General features: G+C 42.6%; 1 protein-coding gene across 2 annotated transcripts in view; it reads right to left on the bottom strand.

Annotated features, from left to right (window-relative positions):
* VPS13A (vacuolar protein sorting 13 homolog A) overlaps nucleotides 1–20,972 on the bottom strand; it is a 302,560-nt gene that overhangs the window by 240,364 nt on the left and 41,224 nt on the right. For both annotated transcript variants that reach the window (XM_045020500.1, XM_045020501.1), the window contains exons 11-15: nucleotides 19,253–19,380; nucleotides 18,695–18,801; nucleotides 17,399–17,570; nucleotides 13,895–13,957; nucleotides 3,283–3,418 (exon numbers count right to left, since the gene is read on the bottom strand). In XM_045020500.1, coding sequence (XP_044876435.1) covers nucleotides 3,283–3,418; nucleotides 13,895–13,957; nucleotides 17,399–17,570; nucleotides 18,695–18,801; nucleotides 19,253–19,380 — 606 coding nt within the window. The remainder of the gene's footprint in view (nucleotides 1–3,282; nucleotides 3,419–13,894; nucleotides 13,958–17,398; nucleotides 17,571–18,694; nucleotides 18,802–19,252; nucleotides 19,381–20,972) is intronic.

Genomic DNA, 20,972 nt, shown 5'->3' with positions numbered 1-20,972 from the left:
ACCACTGGAATGATCTCACAGCAGGTTTACCCCTCAAACGGGGCACTTCACCAGCCAGCGTGGATGGCACTGGAGGAACAGTATGTCTTTAGCAGCCTGAAAGGTCTCCAGCATGGACAGGGTAGGGGATTGGTCTTGAAGTGGGCTCGACAGATCAGCAGGAGTCGGAGCCTGGGGAGGGGAACAGTTGCCCCATGCAGGTCTTTGCTCTCTTCTGGCTCTCTCCTTCCTTTTACACGACATAGGAGAACGCCCCCTCCTAGCCTTTCTTTGCTTTTTAGCCGGTACCAGGGATGGGGATCAGTGCTGGTCAGTGCCAGTGACGTGCTCCATACCGAGGCCACAGTGCTTGACGCAGTCTGACTCATCGGCTCCAAACCTGGTGCAAGGGCCAACTCCACAAGGAGCGCTTGGAGACGAATGTCCCGCTCCTTTTTGTCTGCTGCCTGACGCACTTTCAAATGCAACACTTGTTGCTCACGTGGGTTTCCCTTAAACACTTCAGGCCGCTTCTATGGGAATCATTGACTGGCATGGGTTTTTTGCAACAGTCACAAGGTTTGAAGCCCAGAGACCAGGTCATGCCCAATACCTAGGCTGAGTCCTGTACAGGACTATTTCTAACTTAACACTAAGGGAACTATTAACTATACAACTTTAAACAACTATATGTAACAAATTCACCACTAGACACAGTAGAGACAGGAAAGCTTGTGAAACAATGAGACATTCCAGCACCGTCCCTGGCAGTAAGAAGGTACTGAAGGAGTGGGGAGCGGGTGGCGCCTCTTACACCGGTGCATATGCCTGTCACTCCAGAGGGCGCCAGAGCCGGTCCCCTACAGATACCACTGTGGGAAAAACTTCTGACACTGTGGTTCTGGAAGTCAAGAGATTGTTGAGTAGGGTGACCAGATGTCCTGATTTTATAGGAACAGTCCCGATATTTGGAGCTTTGTCTTATATAGGTGCCAATTACTCCCTATCCCTTTTCCCGATTTTTCACCCTTGCTATCTGGTCACCCTATTGTTGAGGAGGGGATAGATGGAAGCTGTTGTGTTTACAGCGGTGGGGGATTACTTAATTGTGCCCTATACATGATCCAGGGGTCCCAATACGGCCAATTAGGGGAAAGGGAATATATGGTTACATCCATAGGGGCCCCTGAAAAGGCTAGGTGCCCTGAACTTCGGCAGGGAAAGGCTGGTAAGTTGATGTCAATTGCCCTGATGCTGATGGGGCAAGAGAGTCTTGATAAACACCTTTGTCCTCCTCAACATCACTAAGGAAAGGAGGTGCTGTCCCTGTGGGAGAGCACGAAGAGTGTGTTGATTGAGAAGTGGGTGAGACTTGAAACACCTCCTGTCTGAGGAATGGAGAATCTAGAGTGTCAGATATAGTGAGGTCTGACAGCTGTGTAAATTCCTGTGGGTGATCTCAGTGCCCACGTTGAGCATGGTGGCAAGGTGTGATATGGAAAAGAGTCAGCAGATGGCGCCAGACAGCTTTTCAGAGCCATCACTTTAGTAGGAGTTTGCAACCCAGCTGAAGTCTTTCTTGGAGCTGAGAGCTGGAGCCGCAGCGTTAGGGTGGAGGGCTTCCCTGGAGCTGGCTGTTTTGCCAGTGCCAGTGTCGACAGTGTCCTCAGTGCCAGAAATGGACCCAGAGCCACTGAGTAGGTAAAGGGCTCGCTTCGGTCATTCACAACAGGAGGTGGCGCCAATAGCTGCTGTTTTGCCTGGGGACCGTCCTTAGACTTACTCTCAGGAGCTGAGGTAATCAGCCTAGGAGCAGCTTAGTGCCTCTTGTCAGATGCCATAGCTCTAGCCGGGGATGGCATTCCTGCAGTTGGCACCGCAGGAGCTGAGCACGGGACTGCTCTCTTCTTAATGTCAGCCTGGTCAGAGGATGATCTCCCCTTACTCGGGCAAGGAGAGTAAGGGTCGGCAGAGGACCTTGCTGAGCGTGAGGGTCTCTCCGGTAAGGAGTAAGAACCGGGGTCCGAGGCTGGTCACAGGGTCTTTTCCATGAGAAATAGTTTGAGTTTAAGGTCCCTGTCTTTCCTTGCTCTTGGCTTTAAGCCCAGACAGTGGGAACACTTCTGGGAAACATGTCCCTCTCCCAGGCAATGGATACACTGTGTGTGGCTGTCCATTATAGAGAAGGTGGCCCTGCATGACACACACTGCTTAAAACAGGAGGAGCAAACATAAAGGTGAGGGAGTGGCTTTCCGGATGGGAATTAGGGAAAACAAAAACAAAAAAAAAATTTTAAGGATGAAAGAAAATGAAGGAGCTAACTAATTATGAGAGGGAAAAACAGATAAGAGATTATCTACATAACAAAGAGGGCTCTCGTAACTGTTCTATTCCAGACCACAGGTGGTAGAGAAGGAACTAAGGGCAGTCATACCGCACAGCACTTATTTATACTATCCACGCACAGCGCAGGGGAGGAGAGTTGTACATGTGCAGTCCAACGGGCACTGCTATTGAAGATCTCCAACTCCAGATGCAAAGGCACAGCTGTACCTACAGTGGTGCACCCATGGTGACATCACTCAAAGAAGAAAAAGGTTTTTTGGCTTAGCTTCCCCCTTCCCAAAGCCTTTGCAGGTCATCTACCAGATAACCATTTAAGTGAGCTGCACTGTAATAAAATATATAAAATGACCAGATTATGAAGGAAATTAGGGTGAACAAAAATAAAATAAGTTACGTTGCAGTAACTGATGTTTTCTATCTGAGTCATCTCTCCAATTCCCCATTCTTAGTACAGCAGGCTGACGCAAATTCCAAGAATGGCAAAGAGAGGAGGAAAATCCCAAACTAAAAAAAGGAAAGATTTATAAAAGTACAATTAGAAACCTAGAGGCTTCTCAATGTGCAATAATATCCTTGACAATAATGGTAGTAGAAAGCCTAATAACAAAGATTTTCAGAAATACAACAAGGAGTCCGGTGGCACCTTAAAGACTAACAGATTTATTTGGGCATAAGCTTTTGTGGGTAAAAAACCTCACTTCAGATGCATTTTTACCCACAAAAGCTTATGTCCAAATAAATCTATTACTCTTTAAGGTGCCACCGGATTCCTTCTTGTTTTTGTGGATACAGACTAACACAGCTACCCCCTGATACTTGACAAAGATTTTCAGGCATCTTCTAATGGAACAACATTACAAAAAACTCAAGACTCTTTGGTACAGACCAGCTTTTCCATCTAGTCCCATTTATGGACAGAGAAAATTAATTCCACTACTAAAATAAAATGGACATACTTGCACCCTTTATTTCTTGTTTCTTCTCATCGTTTTTTTCTCCTGACCAACCCCATATCCAACTGAACCAACCACCAGAATTTTCATCATCTTGTTTTACCCCGGGTCTGTAAATCTTTAATCCAGCTTTAGTTACCTGTGATTAAAAAAAAAGTTCACAGTTAAAATTCTATACACGAGATAGAAAGCAAGTAAAAGATATAAAAACAAGTCATGCTCCAATGCCCCAGAACAACAGGGATGACTTCATGACAAAAGTGACATTTTTTGGCTTATACAGACGCCCCCGCGACTTATGCAATGGTTCCGTTCCGGAAAGCCTTGCGTAACTTGAATTTTGCGTAAGTCGGAAACATGTACCCATACATTATGCAAAAATTTCCGCAACTCGAAAATCCTATTTCTTGTTTATGGAACTTTTTCCGTAAGTGCGAATTTGTGCAAGTCGGGTCTTGTGTACCCCGGGGAGCATCTGTATACTTGCTACAGTTTTTTGAAACACACTGTAGGCCTGATATCAAATATCTCTCCGTTTTCATAAAGGCAATCCACTGAAGTGAGGGATAGAGTGGAAGGAAATTAATCTCTCACAAATCATCAAAAGACTCTATTATAAGATTTCCACATAAGACAGGCATTCGTCTCTCAAACAGCTACAAAAAATATTCCATGATAATTTAATATATTTATTATACAACATATAAAATGTTAATTTTAATGTAAGTTATTTAGGATATAAAGTCAAGCACTACAAAGCCAGAATAGGCCACATTTAGGCTTGCTCATACAACTTCAATTCTGGTTCGCTGGCCATCCAAACTATGCACTAAATAAGGTGCACTCTCATTGATTGATATAACTGCTAAAACACTGATTTACAACTAAACAGACCCTTTATTCTAGATTTGGTACATCTTTTTGCTACCTAGGATGGTTCACTATAACTAAGGCTGCAAGCCTGTCACAGAGATTGCATGATTCCTGCAGCTGCAGCGGCCAGTGCAGCTGACCCCGGGACCAGCTGCTCAGGCAGATCCAGGACCAGCTGCATCAGCCGCTGCTAGAGCGGCCCCTGAGCCAGCCGCTCGGGCGACCCCAGGGCCAGCCACACCAGCCACTGCTGGAATGGCTGCGGGCACCTGGCCCCGGGAACCACCCGAGCAGCGGCACCCTAGGATCAGCTAAGGTTTAGTCAGGCGTATTTACAGTAAAAGTCATGGACAGGTAACTGGCTGTGAATTATTTATTTATTGTCCTTGATCTATGACTTTTACTAAAAATAACTATTACTAAACCTTAGTTTTAATTATAAACGTTTATAATAAGCAATTATGTAGCTTAATTTGTCAGATTCTTAATTGTACATTTTTAGCATGTTAGAAAATGGTGAATTATAAATTGCTTATATATTAATTAACTTTGCTCATGATTTGTGTCACATTGTTTTAGGATGGTAATTGCAATTTAATTAAACACAATTTTAAACAAACTTTATTTTTATTAAACAAAACCTTAACTATTTTGGATAATAAACAACTCTTATTGAAACATGTTTTACATTTACAACGGAATGATTTGTTAAAAAAAGGGATTAATCGTAGTCAGTGAATTAAATTGATTATTTCAGATCAGTCTGGGAAAATATGTCAAATGTGCCTAGTTGCTTAAATCTCTTGAAAATGGACAACAGCGTAATGAGAAGTAAAGGTGTAGACTGAAGACCAAGTTGCTGCTTTACAAATGTTGACAACTGGTACTCAAGCCAGGAAAGCTACAGATGCTGCTTGTGCTCTAGAAGAATGCACCAGTACTCTAGATGGCGGGGTTGTGTTAGCTGGTAGCATAAACAGATGCAGGAAAAGATCCAAGAGGAGAGAAAACTGGGAGAAAACTGGATTGCCCTTAACTGTGTCAGCAGCTGCCACAAAAAGCTGTGTAGAAGTCTGGAACAATTTAGTACGCACTAGGTAGAAAACTAATGCTCTTCTCACATCTACTACGTGAAGTCTTTCTTCATGCTTAAAAAGTGGCCAAACTGACAACTTGGTTAATGTGAAAACTAGAGACTACTTTTTAAGGCACATTGGGTCCACACAGAGATAAACCTTATTTGCATTAAAAAGAAAAAAACCACACACATACACACACACTTTGTATAAAGGGGTTCTGATCCCACAGCTTTCAACTCACCAACCCTTCTGGCTGAGGTGATCACTACTAGAAATACCACCTTCACAGAAAAGTAAAGGAGGGAGCAAGTAACAAGGAGTCACACTAGAGTTGCCAGGACTAAACTAAGATTCCAAGGAAGAACATGATCCCACACTTGAGGTTATAATCTGGCCAGGCCCTTCAGGAATCGAGTAACCATGGGACTGGCGAAAAGGTACCTATTATTCACCCGTATATGGAAAGCTGAGATACCAGCCAAAGGCACCCTTAGATAACTAAAAATCAGATTCTGTTTTAGATCTAAAAGATAGTCCAGCACAACATTTGGGTGCTTGCTGAGGAAATACACCTTCCCACGAAATGAAATGGAGAAGTGCATCCACTTAGCCAGGTAAGTGATCTTAGTTGAGGGTTTTTGACTATTCAGAAGTATGTTCTGGACATCCTTATGAGCAAGACCTTTCAAAGGGTATCATCCATGCTGTGAGATGGAGAGCTTGGAAACTGGAGTGGAGTACACGGCTGTGGTCTTGGGAAATTATGTCTGGATCAAACAGGAGGGAAAGAGGTGGCTCTATTGACAGTGTCAGTAGGATTGAGTACCAATACTGACAGGGCCATATTGATGGTTTAAGAATGAGACGAGCACGATCCTTTTAAATTTTGGATACGACTCTGGGGAGCAAATGAATCAAAGTGAAGGCATATAGAAGGGAATTCTCCCAGGACAGAAAATAGGCATAGGTTAGGGAGCTTGGGCCGAGGAACTCTGGAACAGAACTGACAGCATTTTCTTTTAGCCGTTGTCACAAGTAGGTCCACTTGGGGAATCCCCCAGAGTTGGAAAATGAAGCAGGCTACATCTGGACATAATGACCACTCACATTCATCAATGAAGGATCTGCTCAGCTGATCTGCCAGTACGTTTTGTCTCCCTGGAAAGTAAGCAGCTTCAAGGTGAATCGAGTGGGTTATACAGAAGTCTCGGAGGTGAACTGCCTTCTGGCAGTGTAGATTTGACCGTTTCCCTCCTTGCCTGTTTATGTAAAGCATGGTTGCCGAGCTGTCTGTCTTAATTAATAGATTTCCCCACCACCACCCTCTACTACGTGGGGAAGAAAGGTTGAGCAGGGTAGACTTACTGCTCTTAACTCCCTGACATTTATGTGAGCTTCTAGGCCTTGAGACAATCAAAGACCTTCAGTCTTCAGGGACCCAAATGTGAGCCCTCAACCTAGAAATGATACGTCCGTCACTAAAGTGAGTGTTGGTAGCATGGGAAGGAACAGAACTCCCAGGGAAATTTTTAGAGGGTCTATCCACCAATCCAGAGACAACAGGACTAGCTCTGGTACTCGAACCCCCCTGTCCAAGTAGTGACGATTCAGGGCATATACTGATGCTAGCTATATTTGCAACTTCCTGAGTCACAGTCTGGTGAGTTGCACTACACAGGTATACACTGTCATGTGAAATAACAGCCTGCGGTACTTGCACGCTGTTGTAGACTCAGACTCATAGACTTTAATGTCAGAAGGGACCATTATGATCATGTAGTCTGACCTCCTGCACAATGCAGGCCACAGAATCTCACCCACCCACTCCTGTAACAAACCCCTAACCTATGTCTGAGTTACTGAAGTCCTCAAACTGTGGTTTGAAGACCTCAAGCTGCAGAGAATTCTCCAGCATGCCCCATGTTGCAGAGGAAGGCGAAAAACCTCCAGGGCCTCTGCCAATCTGCCATAGAGGAAAATTCCTTCCCAACCCCAAATATGGCGATCAGTTAAACCCTGAGCATGTGGGCAAGACTCACCAGCCAGCAGTGAGTACGTTTCATTTGAAGTACTAGGTCTCAAATGGTTTTGAATCTGGTCTGTGGCAGAAAAGCCCGGGCATTTGTGAAGTTGAAGACTGCTCTAAAAGAATTCTATTGTCTCAACAGGCCTCAGTATTGATTTTTCTCAATTCACTATGAGCCCAAAAGCTCTGAATGTGGATAGAGTGGTGGATATGCTGGACAAGACCTGAGACTCTGATTTACCTATGACCAAACCAATCATCCAGGTACAGGAACACAGATACCTAATTTTCTAAAATGAACTCTACCACCATGCACTTTGTGAATACCCGAGGAGCAACTAAATGCCTGCTTGGAAGAAGCAGCTGAACTGGATGAGCTCACTGACATTGAAGAGGAGGATGGTGTACTCAGATTTCCAGAAAGCCTTTGACAAGGTCCCTCACCAAAGGCTCTTACGTAAATTAAGCTGTCATGGGATAAAAGGGAAGGTCCTTTCATGGACTGAGAACTGGTTAAAAGACAGGGAACAAAGGGTAGGAATTAATGGTAAATTCTCAGAATGGAGAGGGGTAACTAGTGGTGTTCCCCAAGGGTCAGTCCTAGGACCAATCCTATTCAATTTATTCATAAATGATCTGGAGAAAGGGGTAAACAGTGAGGTGGCCAAGTTTGCAGATGATAGTAAACTACTCAAGATAGTTAAGACCAAAGCAGATTGTGAAGAACTTCAAAAAGATCTCACAAAACTAAGTGATTGGGCAACAAAATGGCAAATGAAATTTAATGTGGATAAATGTAAAGTAATGCACATTGGAAAAAATAACCCCAACTATACATACAATATGATGGGGGCTGATTTCGCTACAATGAGTCAGGAAAAACATCTTGGAGTCATCATGGATAGTTCTCTGAAGATGTCCATGCAGTGTGCAGGAGGTCAAAAAAGCAAACAGGATGTTAGGAATCATTAAAAAGGGGATAGAGAATAAGACTGAGAATATATTATTGCCCTTATATAAATCCATGGTACGCCCACATCTTGAATACTGTGTACAGATGTGGTCTCCTCACCTCAAAAAAGATATTCTAGAACTAGAAAAGGTTCAGAAAAGGGCAACTAAAATGATTAGGTGTTTGGAGAGAGTCCCATATGAGGAAAGATTAAAGAGGCAAGGTCTCTTCAGCTTGGAAAAGAGGAGACTAAGGGGGGATATGATAGAGGTATATAAAATCATGAGTGATGTTGAGAAAGTGGATAAGGAAAAGTTATTTACTTATTCCCATAATACAAGAACTAGGGGTCACCAAATGAAATTAACAGGCAGCAGGTTTAAAACAAATCAAAGCAAGTTCTTCTTCGCGCAGCGCACAGTCAACTTGTGGAACTCCTTACCTGAGGAGGTTGTGAACGCTAGGACTATAACAGTGTTTAAAAGAGAACTGGATAAATTAATGGTGGTGAAGTCCATAAATGGCTATTAGCCAGGATGGGTAAAGAATGGTGTCCCTAGCCTCTGTTCGTCAGATGATGGAAATGGATGTCAGGAGAGAGATCACTTGATCACTGCCTGTTAGGTTCGCTCCCTTTGGGGCACCTGGCATTGGCCGCTGTCGGTAGACAGATACTGGGCTAGATGGACCTTTGGTCTGACCCAGTACAGCCATTCTTATGTGGAGAGCACCTTCTATAACTCCTTCCCTTTTCCCTAAGCGGATCTTGGACACTGGGAACAAAGTTATGGTGTTAAAAAGGTTGTTGCTGATTAAAATGCTCTCTCTTCATTGCTGAAGTTTAGATTCCAAGAGATCTGGATGTTGCCCTGGAATCTTTAAGGTTGTGAAGCCTGTCAACAGTTTTCTTCGAGAATACAGTAGGACCTTCAAGAGGAAGGTCCTATATTTCTGTTGGACTTTTACAGGCAGTCCGGATGACTGTAATCATGAACACCTTCTCATAACACCTTCCTATTTGGGCCACCAAATCTGCACTATCCAAAAACTACCTTGAAGGGCTGTTCTGGTGACCAGTTTACCCTCCTCCATCATTACTGAGAACTCTTGCTTACAATCCTCTGGTAATTTGTCCTTCAATTCTGCAATCTTCTCCCAGAATAACAGTCATATTGACTGAGGAGCTCCTGCTGGTCTCTGATCCTGATCCACAGGTCCCCTGAGGAATCTCTGACCAAACAAGTCTGATCTTTTTGAGTCCTTGCTATTAGGCCTGGAGGCTTGTTGTCTTTCCTACTCATTGGCAGCTGCCACCACAAGAGAACCCAGAGAGGAGTGAATGTAAAACTGTTCATACCCTTAGAAGGAATGAAGTATCTCTTTCTCAGTTTGTTTTGGTTTTGGGAGCCAGTGATGATAGTGTCTGCCAAACAGTCTTGACCAGCTCCATGACTACCTCACTGACTGACAGAGCAACCTTAGCCAGGGTAGTAGATACTACAATGTCCATCAACTTGCGAGAACTCTCATGTACCTCTTCTGCATGGATGCCAAGCGCCAAGGCCACTCTTTTCAGAAGGTCTTGGTGGGCCCTGCGGTCTTCTGGAGGAAATCTCCCACTGAACCCATAGCTTCATCTGGTGATGAAGATAAGGATCCAACTGGCATCTGAGGTGGTGGCAACTCTGTAATCTGTGGTGGGAGAAGCTACTCGAAAAGGACATGGTTGGCTGGGACTGGTCACGGTACCGAACACAGACGTACCCATCTCAAAGTCAGGTATCGGGGAATGATGTTCCCAGTGCCATCATGTCTCAGTGTGCTCCCCACAGCTATTGAGATGGCTGAGGGGATGCTCTGGCTGGAGGAGGAATGCCCATGGAGCCCAGAGCAGCCCCTGGAGTCCCAGGACCCATCCTTGTACAGACACTCACCCCTTAGGAAAAGACCAATGTCGGGCTGCTACATTGTCCATGGCTCCGACGACCACAAGGAGGGTAAGTGCTGTGTCCCAGGTGGGATACAGAGGACTGCACTTCTGAGGTCAAGGCCAAGGAACCAGAAGTTTACAATAATGAAGGTGCTGATGCAGACAGTACCAGAAAGAGGTATCCTGAACCAGGGGCTGGAAGTATCAGAAAAGTCATGGGAGATTTCCCTCTGAATAAAACTGGATTGAGAGATGGTATAGATAGTGTTACCAGGGATTCTCAGTGTGCTGAGGCAAGAGCTGTGGGAGAAGGAACTGGCTGGATGGTTTCCAGTTCTGGTGAAACAAGTACCGAAGGTTAAGTAAGTCTCTTGCAGCTGCATATGCCTCTGGGGTACATGGGAGTGGCATTGAGTGTTGGGCTCCTCAAACGTCTCTTCGGGGACAACTTTGGCACACGTGGTACAGACTCCAGAGACAGCGAACCCACTTTCAGAAGGTGAGGCTTCTGGGACAGCTCACTCTGCCAAACACTTAGAGATGGTACTGAGGTGAGATAGAGGCACTAAGACTGATGAACAAGACGATGAGCTCACGAAAGGTCTGGGTCTCTTCTTCAGTACCACAGATCAGGATTGAGGGGCCAAAGATACATCTGGTGGAACACTATGTAATGACACTGAAGTACTTGGGCACTCTCTGCATGCGATGACTTGGCTGGGAGTCAAAGTGCTGCTTCCATAAGCAAACACATAAGCCTCACTGCTCTATCCTTTTTCCTGCAGGATTTGAAGCCATTGCAAATGTGATATTTGTCACTACCGTTGGCCTCGCCTACGCACTTCTGGCAGGCTGGATGAAGATCACCAACTGGCATGGGCTTTCAACATGTTCCACAGGACTTAAAACCTGGGAAGCGAGGCATCATTCCAGTACCGAGCCTGGTACCAAAAAAAAAAAGATCCCAAAGGATACAAAAAAAGAAAACCTAACACTAACTTACTTGAGAAACTAACAATAATTCGCTGCAACTATTTATGAGTGAGGGAGGCACTTAAGTAAACAAGTCTGTGATGCTCTGACAACCATCACTGGTGGAAAGAAGGAACTGAGAAGGACAGGGGGAGACTAAACCCTCTTATACCAGCACACAGAAACAGGGGGCACTTGAGCCACCCCAACAGGGCAGGCACACACCTACAGTGGAACTGACTTATTCAATCACTCAAAGAAAAAAAAAACATACTTTAATTTAAACCAAATAGAAAATTGATTGAATTACAAAAATCAGATTTTTTTATCCCCCTGGGGGAGGGGAGAGTGTTAAGAAAATGTACAAACAAATTCTATCATGTAAAATTATAACTGCTCCATCATGCATCATCAGCAAGGTTTGAACGCTGAACCTTTGACATTGTTGGACAGACCTCCATTACCTGAGCTACAGGACTATACTAAAGCAGCTGGCAGCAGAAGATTGTTGTCCCAATGCAGTATGAGCAGCTGGCATCATATACTGCAACCAGGGAGTGGTCAGGGGAAATCACACACACCCAGACACATCTCTATACATCCCAATCCTGTGGCATGGGGCAAGAGGGCTCATGTCCCATGTGGAGACCAAGAGGGGAAGAATGGGACACTATGGCCTAGTGTAGTGGGGCCTAGTGTTGTGGCCATGCATAGGGAGCCCAAACGTGCTCTCTCTCCTCTCCTCCCACCCCGGTTGTTCCAGTAGGTATTAGCATGTGGGGCTGCTGTTGCTTTGGCATTTTCCCCTTTAGAAGGATCTTGCTAATTTTCATTCTGATATACTGTCAAAATCTGCCTCAGCAATGCAAGCAACAGAAGAAAAAAGGAAATATTTAACAATTTACAAGGCAGACAAATATGAATGGAATCTCATGGGTCACAGAGAAATCCACTTTTCTAGCTCGAAGGCTTTCTCCCTGCCAAATTTCAAAGACCTATTGCAAACAACTGAGGCATTAGAGTACCTCTAAAAAGGATGCAATAATCTCTCATAATGGAAAGTGGTAGGCAAGCTGAACTTAAGGGTTGCTACCAGCTTCTCCTATACTACTACCTTAATTCCTAAACAGTATTGAAGTTACAAGATACGTAAGGTGGTGTGCTACAATAGGCTAAGCTGAAGCAGAGATTTTTCAAGGGAGGTTACTGACAGATAGTTTTCTTCACTGCCTCCATAAAAACAGTAAAGTAGGATGCACAGATGGACTGAGCTTTTCTGACCATGTTTGGCTTTCTTCTGCTGCTGGAGACCTTTTTTCCCCCCCACTGTGAGCCTCATATTAAAATGAAGGAGCTCAAAACAATAGCATTTTATCTGATATGAAATCTTTTGTTCTATTTTGTTTCTTTATCCAAGGTTTGAACAACCTTAGAAACTGTTCCTTCCTATTTTTTTAATTTACCAAATGGAATGCTACCACAGAAATCTGTGCTTAAGCAGGTTACAATATAAATTCTCTACTTGTATAGTGAGCATACAGATGCTCTCTTATGCTACAGTAGTCAAAAAGATTAACTAAAGCAAAAATACCCATCTATAAATTGGGCTGCAAAGCTGTTTAAATTCATAGGGTCTATTCAGAGCTCACATTTATGAATTTCTACTGATTAAAAAAAAAGCTAGTTTTAGACATAAGATCAGAAGCATCACTGTAGAATAAGGCTCATGAGGTCTATCTATCAACTCACTATGAGGTAGTTTTTGCCACCCTTAATAACATTAAGTTGTGTTTTAAGGGAGAAAAGCCGAGACTCCATGAAGTCGACTAGACACTATTTCAGGGGTCAGCAACCTTTCAGAAGTGGTGTGCTGAGTCTTCATTCATTCATTCATTCTAAGTTGAGGTTTCGCGTGCCAGTAATACATTTTAACGTTTTTAGAAGGTCTCTTTCTAAAAGTCTATAATATATAACTAAACTATTGTTGTATGTAAAGTAAATAAGGTTTTTAAAATGTTTAAGAAGCTTCATTTAAAATTAAATTAAAATGCAGAGGCCCCCGGACCAGTGGCCAGGACCCGGACAGTGTGAGTACCATTGAAAATCAGCTCACTTGCCGCCTTTGGCACACGTGCCATAGGTTGCCTACCCCTGCACTATTCTATTTCCAATCTATTTTCTATGAAAGATGCTCAGATACTATGTTAAGAATGAACACTACAAAACCCTAGGAAAGATAAATCTAATAAAAATTTACTACTAACCAAGTAAAGGTGGCAGAATCTGACCTTATGTGATTACAAATGTGTGGTTATTTTGTGCTACTTATAATTGGGACAACATCTGCCAACAGTAATCAAGAATGTGAGGAACTTTGTACTGCACATGAAATAGTGGTTTTAGTTCCAGTCATTTGTCCAGAAGGAAAAGAAAGAATAAAATAATGAAGTGTGTACTGCAGCTGAGAAAAAGGTAAGTTATGCAGTTCTTTAACCAATACATATTCAGAACAAGCCGTATGTGCTAAAAATAGAAAGAAATTTGCTGCAGCTTATTTAAAGAAGATTATGGGGATAAGTTCTTGTCCATTCACGATGCTGCTTGACAACGGACTCAGCCCAATCACTCACATCAGTCAAAGACAGGAAGACAACGAGCAACTGAGCAAACTTTATAATTAAAAGGCAGGAGTCAAACAATTTATCTCCCTAAGAACGCCTCAATCCAAAATCCCATTTTATATATTGCTTTATTTTCACTGATCTTAATTATAGCAATTTTACCTCAACTTCTGCCTGTTGTCTTGCTAGCGTGATGTTAAATATATCCAGAGTCTTTTCGAATTCCTAGAAAGTAGGTGAAAAAAATACAATATTAACTACTCAGGTAATAAAAATGATACATGATTCAAATATTTAACAAAGTCTGTTATTGTTTTATTCAGTATGCTCCAACTTTCTGTATTGTTTTCCCCAAACCATCTGTAGTGCAAAGTAGCATATTCTCCATAACCGAACAATTCAAGCATTTTTTTCTTTATTTACAATATATTTAATGAACACAGCATTTTTAATAAGCTCTACCTACATAACTTTATCTTTACTGTTTTTAATTTACTTACCAGCACTGTCATTTGAAGATCGCATCCTATCTAGATTCCTATTCTGGGGCACAAGACATAGTAGTCCAACATACTGGTTATTTCTGCATATCCCACATATTACCCTCTGAAGACATGATTACTATAAATACTACACTGTCATCTCCAACGGTTAGTTCCATTCCACCTTACCTCTAAATGGTCTAGTCTTTTAATAATCTATATAACATAATAAATACTAATACCAGGATAGTCAATTATTTTTGTCAAGGTCCAAATTCTTAGGCAAGGTATAGTCAAGAATTCAGAGAAAATTTAAAAAAAAATAATAAGTACATAAAAATATTTTTGGGTTCATTCAAAAGCATCTGGCAGTCCAGTTTGGCCCAGGGTCAGCCTATTGACTACCCCTACTAATACTTTAGATGATCCCTACATGAGAATTCATCTATTAATGATGCTACCTTCTGAAAACAGTCACTGTGTACATTTTTATAGTGTCTTGCAGCCAAAAGTATTCACAAAACAACAAACATGGATGTAGAGAACTCTCAACTGGAGATTGCAGCCAAATGGTACGCACTACCATGGAGGCATGAAGAAAGGTTTAAAAAAGAAAAAATTTAAAAAAGGGGACTTGAAAATCCCCATTCTAAAGGACTAAATGATTTACAAGGTTTGTAACTCAACTGGAAGAGATATTTTTAAAATTCACACAGATGTAACTGGTGTTACTGGTTTGTGCAAAACTGTATTTTGGAACAAAACCATTTGACAAGTGAAAGGCTCCTAGGTTGGAGAGGAGTGAAGGAGCAAAGGATGAATATAACTGACAGGAAAAATAAGATTATTGTAAGGGGAACACGGCCTCCAAGTGGTTTCTACTGTTGACACACCCTTACAGAACTAACACTACAATTTTGGAATGCAACCCTAACTACCCAGTCATCACCAAGCATCTCCATAGTTTACACTACACCATCGGCAGTAACTTGGTGCTTTACAGATACAGAAGATGGCAAACCCTCTGTGAGCTTACCATCTAAATTATACAAATAAAACACACAAAGGCAACATACAGTTAGCAGGAGTGGCAAAGAAGAGAAGAGGTAAGATACATTACTTAATTTTATTGATATATAAATATATATAGTCAGTGATGAGCTGCTAAAATCTTAACAACCGGTTCCCTATAAAAAGTTCTGATTTAAGGGATGTGCCACAGTATGTATTTTTTGTACCACTAGGGTTACCATACGGCCGTATATTCCCGGGAGGAATTTTAAAATTTTAAAAATTCCGCCCAGACAGCGATTTAAGAACCGAAAAGCCTGACATCTCCGGGAAAATACAGATGTATGGTAACCCTACCTAAAGTTCTTTTTTAAAAAGATGGGCTTGAACTAGAAATGAGCTCCATTTCACATGTGTGGGTCCTCGCCACTCCCTTGGGGTGTGCTAGGGTGACCAGATGTCCCAAGATTATAGGGATAGTCTCAATTTTTGGGTTTTTTTCTATTACCCCCTCACCCCCGTCCCGATTTTTCACGCTTGCTGTCTGGTCACCCTAGGGTGTGCATATGTGTGGGTCCCAGCTGCTCCCTGCCCCCCCTCATTCAAGCAGGTGTGCAGGGTTACTGCCCTGAGAAATGCAGGGCACCAGTGGACATGGGGCTGGCTGTAGACAAGGGCGTGGGGCAGGGCTAGCTGGAGGCAGGGAGTGTGACATGGGCTGGCTGCAACAGGGGCTGGCTGTGGGCAGGTGGTGCGGGCAGGGGGCTGTGGCTGCGGGCAGAGGCTGGGGGCAGGAGCTGGCAGGGGCTGTGGCTGCAGGCAGGAGCTGCGGCAGGGGATGGCAGGGCGTGTGGCTGCGGGCAGGGGGTGAGCAGGGGCTTTGGCTGCGGGTAGGGGGGTGAAGACAGGGGCTGGCTGCGGGCACGGGGGGCAGGTACTCACACAGGGAGAGCGGGTGGGAGAGCCCGAGCAGCAGGACGCAGCCAGGAACCCACCATGCAGCAGCAGGAGCCCCCGGGCCAAAGGTCCAAGGAGCAGCAGCAGCAACAGGGCCAGGAGCAGGGGCGGCTCTAGGCACCAGCAAAACAAGCTGGTGCCTAGGGCGGCAAAATCTAGGGGGCGTCCCCTGCGGCCGGGGGGGGGCGGCAGGCTGGGCCGGCAGACCTGCCGCAGTCATGCCTGCGGAGGGGGCGCTCGTCCCGCGGCTTGGCTGGACCTCCCGCAGGCATGACTGCGGCAGCTCAAGCGGAGCCGCCGCACCCGTGAACCGTCGCAGCCGCGGGAGGTCCAGCCGAGCCACGCGGGACCAGCGGTCCCTCTGCAGTCATGCCCGCGGGAGGTCCGCTGCTCCCGGGCGCCTCCCGCGCATGACTGCTTGGGGCGGCCAAAAACGTAGAGCCGCCCCTGGCCAGGAGGCAGCCCACCTGGCTCCTGCAGCGCAGCGCCCCCCGGCGGCCGGAAGGAGGAATTACACGCTTCCCGGCCAGAGCCCATCAACGCTTCCCTCGCAGGGAAGCCAGTTAACAAGCAGTTCTAAAACCGCTTCTAAATTTAACAACCGGTTCCTGCGAACCGGCTCCAGCTCACCCCTGTATATAGTATAGTGCAATGGGTAAAAGAAAAACTAAATGAGTTCATGGAAAATAGGTCCATCAATGGCTACTAGTCAACGTGGTCAGGGATGCAACCCCATGCTTGAGATGACTCTAAACTTCTGAATGCCAGAAGACAGGAGAGGAAGACAGGCGTGGATCTTCCCAAAATTGTCCTGTTCTGTACACTTCCCCTGAGCTCTGATATCGACTACTCCTGGAGACAGGATACTGGGCTAAAAGGACTACTGCTCTGACTCAGTATGGCAGCTCTTATATAAAACTCTAATAACTATACTCTTATACTTTGTTATATAGTACATAGGTCTTTCAACATAATCCAAGCATTTCACTTTTGAAGGCAAGAACCAGAGGAAAACCACCACCAATTTTCTTCACTGTGCTACTTACAAAGCATATTACTAGTCAATGTGAATAAGGTTGCAATATCAGACCTTTAGTAAGTTTTACTGAATTTTACTACTGAATTTCTGACCATCTGTATCTGACCATTTATAGCTAAGAAATTAGCAAGATACTTTTAAATTCAGGTGCTCAATATCAAATTGAAAATTGCCAACCTCTAACAATTTTACAATCTCTTCACTAGGTTTCTTTGATGTTATCTTCATTTTATACATCTCTTTGTAGCTCTTCACTTGATTTCTATGGTGTCGAATGTGTTCCCATGACCACATATTAAGCTTGGGTTGAACATTTACTTCCAGAATACCTTTAATAATGTATTTCCACCTAATGCAAAAACAAATTTAAGTGTTTGTTATATACCAGTAAAAGTTAAAAGCACTTCTTTCCATATTCCACACTGATCCATCTCTAAAAAGATAGAACCAAGTTGCGCAAGGGTGCAACACCTTGTAAAATACCAATCCTCTGGTCCAACAGAAGGGTATCACTTCATGGTTTCAGTTTTTTTCCTCAGAGGTTAATAGGTTGCTTTGTCCTAATCCTTTGAAGTACAAGTGTTTTCTGCAAACCTACAGGGAGCTTCTGAAAAAAGTGCATGCTACTTTTATCTTCACCTCCACACAAAAGATCTAACTATTTATAGCTAACAGTAGTATTCGTCAACTAATGACCTCCAAAGCCACACTGGAGTTTCATCCACAGACTACAGATAACAAAATGCTATCAGATTCAGAAGTTTATAGAAATGTGCTGCTCAAGACAACAGTTGCAAGCTTTGAGTAAGTATGCTGCATTTATTGTATCCTAGCCTCTCAATGATTCACTTTTTTTAAACTATAAAGTACTAAAAACCAGAGCACAGTTGCACAAAACCCTTAAACTCATCGGGAGAAGAGAGTGAGAAGGGATCTACACAGAACAGTATACTCAGAATGACAGTTGCATTAAATCCCCTTTAACCATATCCTAACTACCTAAAAGTGAGTTATGTCTCCTGGGGTTTACTGTTGGCCTTGACATATGCAAGGAAAGCAGTTTGTATGAATTCATTTTGGTTTGTGGATGTGTACATGCCCATTACATCATCCCATATCCGTTCAGATCAGTTCCTCCCTTGTAAGTTAAAAGTATATTGAAATAGACAAGAATCAATGTATTGCCAGTTTCAGGGAAGCTGCAATGGCAACAGATAAAAACTTGTAGTGTGATACACTGTTAAAATCACGATACACTTCAAGATGCCACAAGCTAACTTGGGAGGGAAGGAAGAGAGGGAGTGTAGGGGGAGAAGTAGATCTACAAAATGTATAAAGTAAAACTCAGATAAGCAAAAATTTCTGTGGGGAATTTATGCAACACACTCATTTAAAGAGGAAAACTATCATCAGAAAATTATTTCAAGTAAACAATTTATAAAAACAAATTTAAAAGCTTTTAAGAGATTTTACCACATCTTGGCATTGTTGTGCAAAACAACATCAGGTCTGTACTTCCGGTATGGCAGATTTCGGGTCATCATATCAATAGACTCAAGGAGCTCCATAATACTGAAGTACTATGCAAAATATAACAAGTCAAAATGTTACAATTTGCAACAAGACTAACACAATATAAACCAAAATGTCTCCAAAGCAGTATTGTTTAAAATCAAGCACACTATAGGGTTCAAAGAGGTTTAATTTAGTAGGTTCCTTTTAACAGAACATTTTTTTCAGAAAGTTTTTATACTATTTATTATTTCTGAAAAACTCAGAAGAAGTTCCAGACTAATAAATCCACTGATATTTTTATTGAATAAAACAACTGAATCTCACAAAGAAATAGAGAGTCCTGTGGCACCTTTAAGACTAACATGTTTTGGAGCATAAGCTTTCATGGTATTCACCCATGAAAGCTCATGCTCCAATACATCTGTTAGTCTTAAAGGTGCCACAGGACTCTCTGTTGCTTTTTACAGATCCAGACTAACGCGGCTACCCCTCTGATACTTCACAAAGAAATGTTACCTGTGGTTTATTGAACTCCATGGCTATATCCTGTAAATTTACATCTAAGTCCATTTTTGGTGAAGAAAAGTCAAAATCCGATCGAGGATTCATACGGAGTTTGGCTTTAGCAGAAATTGGACGGAATACTAGAAAATAGAATTTTAGAAAAAAGTGTGAATTAAACAAAACTGAAATGTGAAAACAAGTAAGTTATTTAATACAGTCTAATATTTAAACAGGATAGACTCCACTGGAAGTTGCATCATGCCATTCACTTGAAACATCACATTTCAGAACACAAGAATTGCATTAAGGCAACTTAAGTATACTGTACTCAATTTGAACTGAGCCAAACCCCAAAACAGTGAACATTTGAAAGGGAATTTCTTTACAAAATTCTCCTCAACAGAATCACAAGTCAGGAATTTCAAGTAGTAATCTCAATTTGCAGCAAAATTTAAATTGTATTTGCCTCTTATGATGCTGAGTTCTCTGTTGCATCAGAAAAAGCATTCAACCATAATATTTATTTCACTACACCAATTATTACCATATGACAAGTACTATTCTCTAAAATTTTACTGGTGATCTCAATTTGCACCAATATATTATAGAAACGAGGCTATTCATTGCTTCGAGTATGGTGTATCTGCACGGACATTAATTTCACTTAATCTTCAATTCAGCAAATTGAAAGTGTCAGAAAATGATGAAAAAAACGAAATACTGACAACTGATGAAAACAAACTTTGGTGAACTCTGTCATTTTCTGTTAAAGAGTGAATGATTTACTGACATTTCAAGCTTCAAATCTAAGTCTAAGTAAACATCTAAATCATATTTACACAGGAAAGTACTACCCAAGTACTAGGGAGGAGCAGTAGAAAACTAATAGCTGTCTAAATATTCAGGGCAGGTTTCTATTCATCATCTGGCTCCCAATTCTGTAAGTTGTATCTGCATAGGTAAAACCAGGCACCTTTGTGGATAGAATTGCATACCTGGGGCCTTAGTGAAGGTTCCAGGATAATAGCATTAAAAATATGAATGCCAACATCCACATTTGTACATAGCATCCAATTAATTTATTAAACTTGTCATTTGACAGTGACCTGCAAATCTCTTCACAAAATTCCTTCATAACTATAACATGTTGCCTCCTACTCACTTAAACTGGCAGTTGGGGGCATCCAAACACATTTTTCAGTGAGATTTGTAGGTTACTTTTAAAAAGCCATGTTTGAGGTAAGACTTTTTATCCACTCCTGTATATAGTTTTAGATGTTGATTACCTGTAGCTAAAACTGAGATATAATTTATACCTGTATTTATACTAAAGATAATTTCTTCCACTTCAATGGAATTTTTCTAAGATTGTTTATATTACACAGAGTCCAAAACCACAAAAAGCTATAATGTATAGCCATTTCTGCTACATTTGATTCTGGAGAAGATCTCTTCTGTAGATCTTCACTCTCTAGATCTAATCAAGGAAGAGGCATCTGAGCAATGGATTTGCTCTAGTCTCATTATAGGAGGTGGGGTAAAAGGATCAGAACTGATACTCGCATCCAATATCACCCTTTGCTGCTTCCCTGTGTCTTGAGAACTGAGTCCTTAGCTATATTATGATTTCTGCACAAGATCCAGGTCTCTGGGAACTGGTGATACAGCTGGATCCGTTGTCACAACCAGGTGCTTCTTAGCGTTACTGCCAGGTAATGATCCTCTACTTTAT

The sequence above is a fragment of the Mauremys mutica genome, chromosome 6, assembly GCF_020497125.1.
Source record: "Mauremys mutica isolate MM-2020 ecotype Southern chromosome 6, ASM2049712v1, whole genome shotgun sequence".
Lineage (NCBI taxonomy): Eukaryota > Metazoa > Chordata > Testudines > Geoemydidae > Mauremys > Mauremys mutica.
The sequence above is the reverse complement of the archived record's forward strand: the minus strand, read 5'-3'. Positions and strand labels throughout refer to the sequence as shown.